This window comes from Lissotriton vulgaris, chromosome 2_1, assembly GCF_964263255.1.
Source record: "Lissotriton vulgaris chromosome 2_1, aLisVul1.2, whole genome shotgun sequence".
NCBI classification, from domain to species: domain Eukaryota; kingdom Metazoa; phylum Chordata; class Amphibia; order Caudata; family Salamandridae; genus Lissotriton; species Lissotriton vulgaris.
Genome location: NC_141687.1, coordinates 2,088,687,194 through 2,088,701,525, shown reverse-complemented (window position 1 = coordinate 2,088,701,525; position 14,332 = coordinate 2,088,687,194). Strand labels below are relative to the sequence as shown.

At 43.8% G+C, this 14,332-nt stretch overlaps 1 protein-coding gene across 2 annotated transcripts in view; it reads right to left on the bottom strand.

Annotated features, from left to right (window-relative positions):
* UNC13C (unc-13 homolog C) overlaps positions 1-14,332 on the bottom strand; it is a 1,328,864-nt gene that overhangs the window by 976,760 nt on the left and 337,772 nt on the right. For both annotated transcript variants that reach the window (XM_086958316.1, XM_086958317.1), the window contains exon 4: positions 4,952-5,030. In XM_086958316.1, coding sequence (XP_086814442.1) covers positions 4,952-5,030 — 79 coding nt within the window. The remainder of the gene's footprint in view (positions 1-4,951; positions 5,031-14,332) is intronic.

Below are 14,332 nucleotides of genomic sequence, written 5' to 3'. Positions count from 1 at the left end.
GTCGATACTATAGGTTATCCCTCCTTCCGTCTAGTGAAATTAAAACTGTAGCAGTAATTTCCCATCTGAAAAACCACAAGGTGCTCTAATGTATTTTCGACCGCTCCACGGTAATTATCCTTTTAATAATACGAGAACCAGTACTACCCATGAAGGAACTGGAAAAGGCCATAGCTGTTAGTTCTCACTCAAATCTGCATTCACTCCCACCTAATGATGAATATAGTCCCAAATACAAGTCAAGGCCAAGATCATAGCTCAGGTTGTTCATTTGCCTAGGGAATTTAAGTATCATGGATTTTAATGTCATGGGTATCCTACTTGTGAGATCGGACATGCCCTCCCTTTTTAGGTCTCGCCTGTTGATGCGCATGCGCATCGAGCAAGCGAGAGTATTGGGACTTATCCACTCTTTATCCACACTGCAAGGAATCGTGGCGATTCCTTGCAGTGCCCGTGACTTTTAAGCTCAATGCGCATGCGCATTGAGCTTAAAAGCGCGTGCACGTCCGTCTTGGTTTACCCGCTCCGCCCCCTCCCCTTCCCGCCGTGTCGCATTTCTCCTCCCCCCTCCCCTCTCTTCCCTCCGTCTTGTTTGTTATTTTATCCGCTCCGCCCCCTCCCCTTCCCGCCGTGTCGCATTTCTCCTCCCCCCTCCCCTCTCTTCCCTCCGTCTTGTTTGTTATTTTACCCGCTCCGCCCCCTCCCCTTCCCGCCGTGTCGCATTTTTACTTTTTAATTCTCCACCCTCTTCCTGTCCTAGTCCTGTCTCCCCCGTATGGCCCAAGGAAATGTGTGCGTAGCTGGGTTAACCAGGCTCCAGAGCATGGCGGGGTACTTCATCTTCTTGGTGGTCTCCGTACTTCCTTGTTATTACTCTGGGCCCCTATGTGAAGATACATTATGGGCCTGCCGGCTTCTGTGTCTACGTTCGCTTACCCCGTGTACACTAGGATAAACTCGTACACCTGCCCACTGAGCAGAGCCTCGGCAACAAACGGATAACCTGTGCTCCATCATATGTCTATATATTTTCTCTGCCACTGTTTGAATGCCGGTAAGGAACAGGCCCGGTGCCTTAAGGCAGCAGGGGCGTGAGTGCAGCCATAGGGGGGGTGAAATTAACTGAAGCTCTCTCTACAGGCTTACTTACACTCGACATACAAAATGCTATTACATAATCTCTCAGCATCCAAGGTTTGACGTAGGCAAAAGTAGTCATAGCTCAAGCCAGCACTTTGACCCGGTGGTACGGATTTCATAGCGGCATAACCTGATTTGCCGGACTCCACCGACTGCTGGAGCATTCCTGCTGAGAGCCTGGTGCCCCATTTTCGCCACTATTCGCCATCTGAACTTAATGCCTTGCTTTTCGTTAGCCCGGGCTTGTAAACCACATAGTTTCTCGTGAGTAAAGTCCTCACTTGTGTGCAGCATCTGGTGCTTTCTAGCGATATCTCCTACCGGTGGTATGAATGGTTTGCTTGCAGGGGCGCCAGCGTTGCGTGTGCTCATTTCACCGTTTGTTTTAAACTGCGTCTCGCCTGTGGTAGCTGCTAAAAACCGCAACTGTCGGTCTTTGAACTCCACTGGCTCCTGGAGAACCGTGGCAGGGAACAGACAGCGTTAAGGTTAGCACGTCCCTTTAATAACTCATTAACCGAAAGGGAGCCCCATACAGCAAGAGCCCTCTTCTTGGGAAGAGTGCCGCCACCTCTATCAGATCGCCTTCGTGAACCCGCCATGCACACCACCAAGTTACAAATTACTGCGAGGGTTGAACTGTACCAGTGAGCTTTAGTAGGTGCCACTAAATATGGGGCTAAACGTTACTTTCTCAGACAGATCTCGAGTACGGAGAGCTCATAATCCACACTCCAGTGAATTGCGATTCCTTCCGGGGTGCTCGCAAACCATCCTTTTATTTATTTTTGGTCTATCTACTTAAGCTTGCAGGCACGCCTTTTTGTGTCGGATTTCTCTTTTTTGCCTCCATTATGTTCTGTGGTTCACTTATGAAGAAAACCTCACAACGTCACACACCCGAAGCCTCACACCCCCTCACTTACACTCACCCTCACACCCCCTAACCCGCACACCGCCTAACGCTCACACCCCCTAACGCTCAAACCCCCTAACAATCACCCCCTAACCCTCACCCCCTAACCCTCACCCCACACCCCCTCACCCTCACCCCCTCACCCTCACCCCCCCACCCTCACCCTCCACCCTCACTCACCCTCAACCCCTCACCCTCACACCCTCAACCCTTCACCCTCAACCTCTCACTCACACTCACTCACCCTCACTCACCCTCAACACCTCAGCCTCACCCTCACTCACCCTCACCCTCACTCACCCTCAACCCCCACACTCACTCACCCTCACCCTCAACTCCTCACCCTCACTCACCCTCACCCTCACCCTCACTCACCCTCACCCACACTCACCCTCCCTCAACCCCTCACCCTCACTCACCCTCAACCCCTCACCCTCACCCTCAAACCTCACCCTTCAGCTTTAAGAAATGTTTATGGCTTTTTTTATTTGTAATTCTTTAGCATTGGCTACAGGAAACAAAAATGCTAAACATTTACAAAAAAAACCCATAAACAATTCTAAAAGCACTAACTCTAATGGTGCGAGACCTATTGCATTTCCAATGCTTGTTATTTGGTTATATTTCTTCATTGGCATTTTGTGAATCATTGCGCTAAAGATCAGCGAATTGTAACAATCTTGTCAGCACAAATAACAGTAGAAATTCCTAGATACACAAAATCACACTATAACAATCTTGAATTGTAAAGCAAAATGGTGAGATTCTTAGCGCACATGTGGATCAGAGTCTCAGCATTCAATCCTTGGCCCTCCAAGCTAGGGAGGTGGGTGGGTCAGCACAGAACCCAAATTAATGTCAACAAAGCATATCTCTGTTTTATTGATTCTAAGCCACTTTTACGTGATGAGAAGGTTTTCTCTTTTGTGTTGGATCATGTGCTCATGCTCTATCTTTCTCAATAAAAAAAAAAATGTAAAAAAATAAATAAAAAAAAGCATATCTCTTTTACAACAGTGAACAAAACCATACAATTTCTAAGATGTTTTTATACAGTCCAGACATGCTCCCTTATGCTCGAACATTGATTACGAAAACTGGAATGATGAAGGAATATGAAAGAGATATCAGCAAAAGAGGAGGAGAATGTTGTTCATTGGTTCAATAAAAGTGGAGATCACCTTGCACTGTAACTGAAACGATTGCAATGCTCCACTAGCAGCATAGACATGCTGTGAATAATGACAATTTGAGCTCTGCACATCTCGCTGTGAGGGGAGTTGGAGAAATGATTCTTGCCATTAGCAGTAATCATCTCCTGGGTGTCCTTCTCACTTCGATTTCCATCCTGTGGTCCATCCTACTGCATTTGTACTTGGTGGTAAATTTACTCAGCTACTCCAATGCATTTTTTTGATCTTTTCAAAGTTTCTTAACTTAAATGGATTGTTTTGTTCGGAAAGTGTTTGGAAAGTGTTTACTGTCTTGTTGGATATTACCTTGACAGTTTTATTTCTTTCTGTCTCCTGGTCTCTCCAAAATGCCTGAACTTTTCATTTTTTTGGGAAGCCAAAAGATTAAAACAATCAATTTACAGAGAATGAGTGCTCAGTAGAGCGAGCGAATCTCGGGTTGGGTAACTAACCACGGTTAATATATGACACACATTCCCTTTGGAATGTTAAGAGCGCAGCTACCTCATAAGTTGTTTTGTGGCCTCGGTCAACACACTGAAGAATGCCCCTTCGTAAAAGAAGGATTTGTTTTGAAATGGTTTGCAGGGAAAAATAACATCAGGTTCCATCTAATGGTATTAGTCATGTCAGCTGCCACTTCATTAATAAAGAGGGCTGCTTTGCTTTAAAATATGGCAATATATTTGGCAACCAGATGACGAGGCCTCGACAAGCGCAGGTTCTGAGAACTAAAAGCTCCTCACCCCATGTTCTGCTAAGCCTGGAATTACAACATTTAGTGTAACATCAAAGTAGAGAAGGAAAACTAAATTCTGAATGAAATGCAAATGGAATTGCACATAAATGGATAGGGAAAGGGTGCCTCGCCCATAGCCGTCCCCCCCCACTCTCATCCCCCTTCCCCACCCCCCATCCAACTCCTCTGGCAAAGCAGCCCCGCAGGCGACCAAACGCCACGGACCACTAGCTAACAGTCCCCAAGCTCTACCCAGGTACCGATGAGAAACCCCACGGACGATGCTGTGCAGCACCATTCCCCCCTAAAACCCCACCCGCCCTGAAGCTTACACCTCTCTAGAAAAGAGCATGACTCTACAGTGCCATAAGCAGACACCGAGATGGGGAGCGCCCGTCATCATCAACCATGCCTCCTCCTTACACCCGACTATCGGCACGTATCTCCTGCATTCAATCCCAAAGACTCAGGGGCTATTCCGGCTCAAGCCTAATGAAAGAAATCACAGCCCTCAGGCCTTATTAGGACCCACCAATACCTCAGGATTACTCCTTCCCCTCCACATCTGGATAGACTATGACCACCACTTGAGACACCTGCGCCTGCATGCTTCCCACGACATGGATGCCCGCCCCCCATACCTCCTAACTACCCCACCACGCACCCTTTATACGCTCGCTAATGTTCATAAGAGACGCACGCTGCACAAATTTTAGTTGAAACCACTCTCTACAGCATTGTACACGTGTGGCCGACACTGTTGATCTCAGGATGTAATTGCTTAAAAACTGTTAATAAAGAATTACAACACAAAAAAGAAAGGGAGTTAAGTGTGTGTTTGTGAAATGGCAGTGATGCAAGTTCAAGAGTACATTCTTATGTAAGTACCTTTGGTAATACTTCACATTGCAATTGGGTTTAAAACATGATTTCACTTTTTTAAAATGATGAATAACTTACCAGATCTCTTACAATTGGAAACGTTTTCTTTCTACGTAGATCAGGCATACTATCAATCCCGTAAAGTCCACTTCCAGGACTAAAATTTAAAAAAGAAAACTTTTGTTAGTCGATAAAATAATTTTGTGTTCATGTTAAAGCTCTCAGTAATTTAGCCGCTATATACTTCCAGACTAATATACAGTGCTTAAAATAAACAGCAAATTAGAACCCCCTTACTGTGAGGAAATGTTTTTCAATATAATATGTGTGATTTTTATTAAGCTCAAGGAAGATAAATTAGAGCAGTGAAGGCAGAAAGTAGATATAAAGAAATAATATTTTTTATAAAAGCATTGTGGGAAACATTAAGGGGCCTATTACGATGTTGGGCGGTCTTACGTCCACCTAACACCGTCTCGGAAACAGGACCGACCAACCCCCGGTCGGCGGTCCCGACCTCCTCATTATGATGCAACAGCACATGGTGCGGAAGCATTCTGACATTTCCCAATTGGAGCATGTGTAACAGCCGTAAACCGGCCATAGTTCATTCTCCTATGGGGAAATGTGAGGTTGTGTTAAGCCCTTCACCTTGTGACAGGCCCCTCAAGGGGCCTGCCACAGGGTGCAGGGATTAACAGGGGGGCACCATAGGTGCCCACTCGCCTACCAAATGGAGCACGCAAAGGAAAGAGGCCTTGCTAGGGGCCCCCAAACATCCTTTCCGACAGGGTTTCCACTGTCGAAAATCCTGCTGTAGACCGAGCATTGTAGTTCGGCTGGCATAAACTGCCGTCCATTTAGATTAAGGGCAGGTTCCGACTGGCCGATGGGCTCGTTGAGGCCATGGAAGCCAGCCAGAAGGACCAGCCAGTTTCAATTCCGACAGTCTGAATCAAAATCAACCAATCAGAAATGAAACAGACAATATTGATCATAAGGCCTCCAACCTGTGGTCGAAGTCTTTACAACCAACATCTTAATAGGCCCCTAAGTATCAGATGTGCCAAATTGTACACCAAAATTAGATGTCTAAATGTCTCCCAACAAAGACAACAGTCTACGTTTCTCATTTACTTACTATTACCTTTTATCCAATTGTCGCCTTGGAATGTCACTTTGCATTGGGGTTTGTGTCGTTTTGTTCATACTTAAGAGAGTATTATCAATTGCAGCAAAATTATAATCTTAATGACTGAAAACTGAAAACTGAAATAGGTGGGTGACTCCAGTATTCGAGGATTATGGATTACAGTTCGCTCGCTCGCTGCAGAGGTTGTTTCCAGCGTTTTTGAGACCTTTGACCAGATTTCCGCTACAGGAGTAGCCTTCACTTACCAACTGCATTCTGACCCAGAGGGAGGAGACGCGAGGCCGCAGAGGAGGTGAGAGGCGCGGCCCCGGGACTGCGAGGTACAGCGTCATCAACATCAGCTGTTTCCTCTTCCCGCGTGAGCCGCGCCCCCTCCCAGTGCCCCGCTCCCCATACCTCGCAGACACTTAAGCAGGACCTGTAACGCGCACCGCGGGACGCGCGCGGGCCGCAGCCCGGGGCAAAGCCCGGGCAAAGGGCGGGCCCGTTTAAGCCCTTTCAAGCCTGGGCAAGTCTGGTCTGGGCCAACTCTATTTCATCTTCATCTGCCCATTGACATTTACATCGCATATTGGTTGTCCTTTACTATTACACCGAACACTCATCAATCCACGTGTGCCATTATGACTACCAGGGCCATGAGGAACAAGACGGCTCAAAGAGTGGGTCAAGTGACTGGCCCAATTGACCAATTCATTACAAAAGCTAATGATGCTATCAACCAGGGGATTGTACTTTTAGAAAGACGTGTTTCCCAGGACCTTGCTGCAGCACGAAGATCCTCAATGGGCCTTCTGGCTTTAGCCAAAACACCTATTCAACAGGATACTAACGTCCCATTACTGCAAGAAATTCGCGCTGAACTCCACACTATCCCAATGAGCGTTGACTTATCTGTCAGTCATCTTTCTCTAGGGGAAGCCTTTATGGAAGATTTGGAGAAAACACCTACTCTGGTGATTAGTCCCACTCAAACCGCACCGTTAACCTTGACCGAGTCGCAACCCTTGATAGAGCCGCCACCTTTAGTAGTAGCTTCCCCCACAAAAACTGATAAGGAGCCTAGGGAGGGTGCCATTCCCAAACAAGATAGCACAAGGCCAGTAGCTAAGACTAAGCAGCACTGTCCACCAAAGCGCACCAGGTCTAAAAAATACCCTCGTACCAACCTTCGAAATAACGCAAGTCATTAATTGCCCGTTAATGTGGATGACCCCTCTGTTCTAGTTGCATCGTTGGATGACGCCCATAGGGGTCATGATGCTGCCAATATTAACTACCCTGAGCTTAACGCACAAGTGTTAGACATAATCAAGGATCTCATAAAATCCTAACTACTACCAATAGAGCGAACTTTAAACAACATCGAGAAGCAGATCGCTAGATTAATCAACCACACTAGCCATCTTAAACCACCTACCACCACCCTAGCTTCACTAGTCCCTACGACTGCCAATCATGTTAAGGCAGTCACCGTACAGAAACCTGCGCCCCCATCCTCAACACATAAAACTCCCTTACCCACAGGAAAAAATTCCAAAACCCCAACTATTACACAAGCGATCTCAACAGACACTAAGGGCACCACTAAACAAGTACATGGAAAGCCAGTATCAACTGCTGACCCCACTAGAACAAAATCAAAGCCCCCTTCGCCCAAACCCGCGGCTACCCAACAGGCTGTTGATGCTCCCAGCAAACCAGTTAGTTTAAAGAGGCCAGTCCACCTTCCTCCAGAGGCAAGCCCCTATACTGTGATTCTCACGGGGGTCCCAGAACTGGAGGAACACATGAGTGAATCCACCTGGTCACTGAAAAATAAAGTCATGCAGTGGCTTCAGATTAACAGACCCCTTCCTTCACATTGTAAAAGTAGACTTTCTATGGTACAAAGAGTTCCTTGGATTGGGGAAACCAGGAAAAGAATAAAGGGGGACTGTATTATTATCAATTTTGATAACCCAGAGACAGTCAGTTACATATGTTCCTGGTCAACCTTGGAGAGAAAGGGAAGTATAGACACTAACCGTTTGTCTTTCTTCTATCCCCCGAGGTTTCCCCGTGAACAAGATTTTCCTCCAAGTTGGGACCAATCCCCAGGCTGGAGCTGGACTCAAGTCGAAACGCGTAACAGGAGGAGGGACTGGGATCATTATCCTTGGAACCCAAGAAGAGATCAACCCTATGCAGAGGGGTGGAGAGGGGCACCAACTAGTAACTATTTTTCAACCCTAGAAATGGTTGATTGACCATCAAACAACCAATTACTTCCCAATAACAAGTCAAACCCCCCCCGTCTCCTGATAGCTTAGGGACATCTCCTAGTCAACGTGGGAAACTTGTTCCGGCCCAACCCACTGTGGATTCCTCCAACATGGCCTCGTCACACGGCCCTCCTGGGCCGGGAATCGCACAAACTGATGATTCGCTGGCCCCCCTTTTACCCTCAACCTCTGACTTACATCTTCCACACTGCTCATTAACTCACTCTGATGACGATCAATATATTTCAATTCTATCCTGGAACATAGCCGGTCTTTCAAATAAAGTCAAGGACCCAATCTTCCTGAACTACATAAATACCTTTGACATCATAGCGTTTCAGGAATGTTGGGATCTGACACCTATAAACCTGGACGGCTACAGCACACACTTTACCCCATCCATCCAGTCACGCAGAGGTAGGCCTTTGGGAGGTCTTTGCTTTTACGTCTCAAACAGACTAAATGTATCATTAGAACGCGTTGAGCTCCCTCCAACTGATTCCAGCTCAAAGTCCTTTGGTCGCTCACTACAGGCCTTCAAAATGTCCGGGAAAGAGGCAGTCAGTTCTCTCATTATAAATCTATATAACAGCATACAGAGAGACGACCAACCAAAATGTATAGAGTTTCTTTCCAAACTCATAAAGAAGGGTATGGGAGGGTCCTGTTTAGACAAACGCTTGATTATATTAGGCGATTTTAATTGTCACCTATGCCCATACAGTGGAACCAGGGTTTGTGATCAAAGAGCCCCAAATGGAGAACATACTACCCATTTTGAACATTCAACCATGGGATCCCAACTGAACAATCTATTACATGAATGGGATCTGGGCTTTTTCAACGATTTAACAGTGCCCCCAACCGACTTTTTACCCACATTTCATGGAAGGGGATCGCTCACGACAATAGACTTCTTCCTCTTGTCTCACAGTCATCATGGCGACGCCCTAGAAATTAATAGAGAGGAGCTGGTTCTGAGCGATCACTATCCCATCAGTGCCAAAATATATTCCCCCTCCAGTGGAACCAAGCCTAGGAGCAATATAGAAAATCTTTTCTCACATACCATTTCTCTTTCATCAAGAAACGGATACACCATAAAATGGGCTAAAATTGACACCTCGAAATTTCTAGAAAATCTGATCAAAACTGTCCCTGATCTCTTTCGGTCTTGCTTAGAACACCCTCCCAATCCACAAGAAATCATCCTCGCCTTTGACCAAATTGCCTCGCAAATTAAAAAAAATTTGACCAGAACTTACAACAAAAGCAATGTTTCCAAGAGCCGTGGTTGGTTGGACCATGAGTGTTCGAACACTCATAACATCCTGAAGGCCACCCTTAACAAATCTCCCAAAAATCGGGTGGAAATTAGATCCGCCCGTGCCGCTTATAAACAGGCAATTAAAAACAGAAAAAAGGAACTGAAAACTGCGGCCTGGGAAGCTCTGTTGAAAGCTAGCACCTTAAGAGACAATACAGCTTTCTGGAGGGAGGTCAACGCCCCCTTTTTTAGCGATAGGTCAACAGACCGCATAGAAATTGCCATCACGGAAGAAGTTTGGATAAATCATTTTACCGAACTGTACAAACTAGATGACCAGATTGAACCACTTAACCTCGTAACTCATCCAATGGAGAGTAATGAGTCGCAAATTAACAACACGGAGCCGTTTCCACTATCCATCTACTTTAACTATTCAGAAGTGGAACTGGCCATCCTTGAAAGTTCTAATGCCAAAGCTCCCGGTCCAGATGGAATCCCTATAGATCTATTTAAAGACAACATTCAACTATGGGCACCTATTCTTACAAACGTCCTCAACTCTTATGCCCGCAAAGGATTCCCTGTGACATGGCAAGAAGCGATCATAATACCCATCTTTAAAAAAGGTGAAAGAACGGACCCTAAATGTTATAGACCAATTTCCTTATTGGACTCCTTGATGAAGTTGGCCGGGAGAGTCCTGTTGAACCAATTACAAACATGGGCTCAGGAAAATAACATTTTGTCTAAATTTCAATATGGGTTCGTTTCTGGTCTCGGGACAGTGGAACAATGCTTAAATTTAGCTCTGATCATCGACAAATACGTGTTGGCAAAAAGGGGCAATATATACATGACTTTCGGGGATTTAAGCTCTGCTTTTGATTGCCTTAACCACAGCTTACTCTGGTCTACCCTTATCAACATGGGCGTTGACCCTAACATCTTAGCCTTCATAAAAGAACTATATCGAGAAGCTGGGGCCAAGGTTCGCTACGGAAAGGATGGAGCCTGCACGAGCAAGTTCCCTATTTAAAAGGGGGTCAGGCAGGGCTGTATCCTTGCCCCCTTTCTTTTTAATTTGTACATTAACAGCGTCGCCGACTGCCTGGCCAATTTAGTTGTTGACTATCCAAAAATAAATGGCCTCGCGGTTCCAATTCTTTTATATGCGGACGACGCCGTTATCATGTCCAGGACCCAATTAGGGCTTCAAAAAGCATTGTCAGCCTTTTCTACCTTTATGGGCTCGAGAGGCCTCAAGATCAATGTAAGTAAAACTTTCACAATGTGTTGCAGTAACAAAAAGAACATTTCCTGCAATACGTTCATTGATGCAACCAAGATCAGCCTCACGAAAACCTTCACTTACTTGGGTATACTTTTTAACAGCACAGGTTCATGGAAGAATGCCGTACACACCCGAAATTTGGCTTTTATCAGACAAATTGGAGCCTTGAAGAAATTTGCTACTAAACTAGGTGGGAAACCAGTTAGGATTTTGTTGGACATATTTGCTGCCAAATGCGTCTCTACCGCAACATACCGAGCAGGTATCTGGGGCCTGGCAGACTGTGGAGAGATCCAAACCAGCGAGAATGCATTTTTAAGATTTTTGCTGGCTGTTCCTCGATCCATTTCAACCACAGTCTGTCACAATGAGCTAGCACGTGCATATATCTAGGACACAATCAAAATCGCACCAATTCTGCTATGGCATAAAGTATGGTCCTCGGAAAAAACGGTGTTAAACCAGGACGTAATCAAGGATTGTATGGCCTTAACTAACTCAAGAAAAATACCCTGGCTCGCCTATGTACAGAAATTTTTAACCTCATTGGATCTAGCTGATATGTATATTAACCCCACAATGTGTCAAACGATTTCTAAAAAGGACCTCAAGGCCCGCTGTTTAGGTCTACTTTCAGACAGACGTTCTTATCTTGAAGGTAACAAACCATCGATCGCTCACCACAACCTCTTACTTTATGATGCTGGCATCCCACCGTATCTTTCCCCGATTCTTACAACCTATACGAGAATGTTGCTAACAAGGATGAGGACGGATTGTCTCTTCCGTCTACTAACATTTCCCACCGTAAATGACTGGTCGACTACCCTGGTGGCCTGTCCTTGTGATAATGTTTCCAAGCAATCCAACATTCACGTTATTTTATTCTGCAAATTTTATGACTGGGGCAGAAGGAAACATCTTCTCCCACTTTTTAAACTGTGGGGCTTAAGACAGTGCAGGCCAGCCTTACTCAAGCTATACATGCTCGAAGATGAACTTACAATCATTTCAGCTACTAGTTTCTTGAAATTTGTAGTAAGGTGTAGAGCGTCCATGAACTAACTGTCTTCTGTTCCCCGACAGCCATAATTTGCATAATCTTAAATTTTAAATCTTTTTGTTTTCTAAAAATTGCATGTTGGATGTTTTACGATTGAGCTTCGTACTCATTTTATGCTGTACTACATGTGCTTTTATGATTTTCCATGTAAAAATCGAATAAAGCTTTATTTGAATTGAATTGAATAATCTTAATGAAAGATGGCTGATGCCCAAACATTTGACCTTACTCCAGAAGTAGTTGAATACTATGTAATTAAATGCTTACAAATAATCCACAAAACTTAAGCCTCATACTTTCCAAAAGCTGCTTCTGCCAAATGTGCCAGTAAAGAATACAATGAGACAGGGTAATCAGTTCACATTGAAAACAAAATAAAGTAGTCAATGCCTTACCTACAGGAAATGGTATTTCCCAGTGTTACTGGGTAGACTCCGTAAATTGAAACTATTACCTGTTGGTAAGGCATTGTCTACTTTAGGGTAATTATATAGATCAAATGACTATGGTTCGCTTCGGATAGCATCAGCTGCCAGGATTGATGCTATATAACTGAATTAGAACACATATACAATAAAATAATAAGCCTAACACAAAGGGCAAAGAAAAAACAAGAAAAAACAATAATATAATCCACAAGCAGATACTAATCTTGCCCAATTAGTCCCTACTAGGATATTATTGACCACTGACATGTCCATACAACATATCAAATGTTGATTGCATTAACAAATGGCAAGTTGCTTTCAATTCTACATGGCACTTTTGCTAGGTTTTTTGTCACTGCAATCAAATCACTATAGTTGGCATGGACGTCTAGCAAAAGGTCGGTGTCATCGCCATAGATTTGGCACCGAACAACACAGCTGCTGATGTGTGTTGATTATCCCCACTGCTTTCTCTAGATTTTAGTAGGTCAAACCTGATGAAATTCATCTGGGAGTAAAAGGCCGACAATGAGACAAAACACATAGAATTCAGTCATTTAGATTCAAATTTCACATGTTAAGCCTCATTTCAAAGTCCACCCACTAAATATTTCACCCCAGGGAAATTAGTATTTACCAGATGTGGTATTATACCTCTTCCAGTGGCTCTCTTGTAATTAGAGCTTAGAAGATAGTAGAGAAGTATGTGTAAGCCGAACGACCTGCAGGGATAGTTTTCAGTTGCAACAGACTGTACTAGCACTTTTTTATGTCAACCTGAAATGAAAAAGGTTGATTCCTTATCCAAGTTAAATACTGCATATTTATTAGAATAATGTTCCGGACCTAACAACTATTTCATCACTAATTCCATATTCCATGCCATTTTATTTATGCTTACCCAACAATTAGATGGTGAAGCAGCAAGCGCTGTAACATTGAACTATCTAAATTTCTTCATGCTTGAAAGAAACAGGACGTTTTATCTAGGTTAACAATGAATCGTTAATGTGTAGGTGTATTTGTAAGTCTAGCTATGGCGCATAGAGTATTTGTAAAACTTCAGACTGTCTTTGGATGGAGTTCAGCAATTAAAAATGAGTACCATTACATTGGGGAACAATAAAAGGTAGTGACCTATATTTATCTACAGAAAGATTAATGCATAATGAGCAAACTTCAAATCACATCAGCAGAAATCTGTAGACGTGACACCAGCAAAAGCACATAACACCTCTGTATAATTGCAGCACATCTGCCTTCTATCAGGTATATTTTTAACCTTGCAGAGTGTAAAAGAAACGCTGATTGCAAATCACGTTTCTTTCACAGCCCACGTTACGTTTATTATTCAGTGCTAAAAGACACAATGTATTATCAATGTTCCAAAAATTTTAAAAGTGTTTAATGTTGTACAGAAATATTTTGCTTAGACGCTAGAACATCCTTCAGCGCAACATACACACACATATTTATATACATAGATCTGTATATATATATATATACATACATATATATATATATACATACATATATATATATATATATATATGTGTATTCACTGAAAAAAACCAAATGTTTCAGGCACGTTATAGTTAAAAATTAGCATTTAAAAAACCTTAGAAATTCACTGAAAAAACCATAGGTTTCAGGGACGTTATAGTTAGTGGATATTTCACTCATAGAAAACCATAGAAATTCCCCTGTTATAGGTAGTTGAGCTAACTATAACTTGCTCCCCCACAATGCACTGCTGATGACGTCACATATATTACATCATTCATGACATGGTCAGTGACATCACTGATGACATCTCAAATTACATCACTGATGACATCATCCACGTGAAAATCTGATGCATCTCATCAGACCCTAATATAACACTTGATACACCCACTCTAAAATACAGACTATAATTTTTGAAACCATGAACACACCAATACCAGTTAGTACATATCCACTGACTAATTCCTAGGTGTAAACAAAAGGT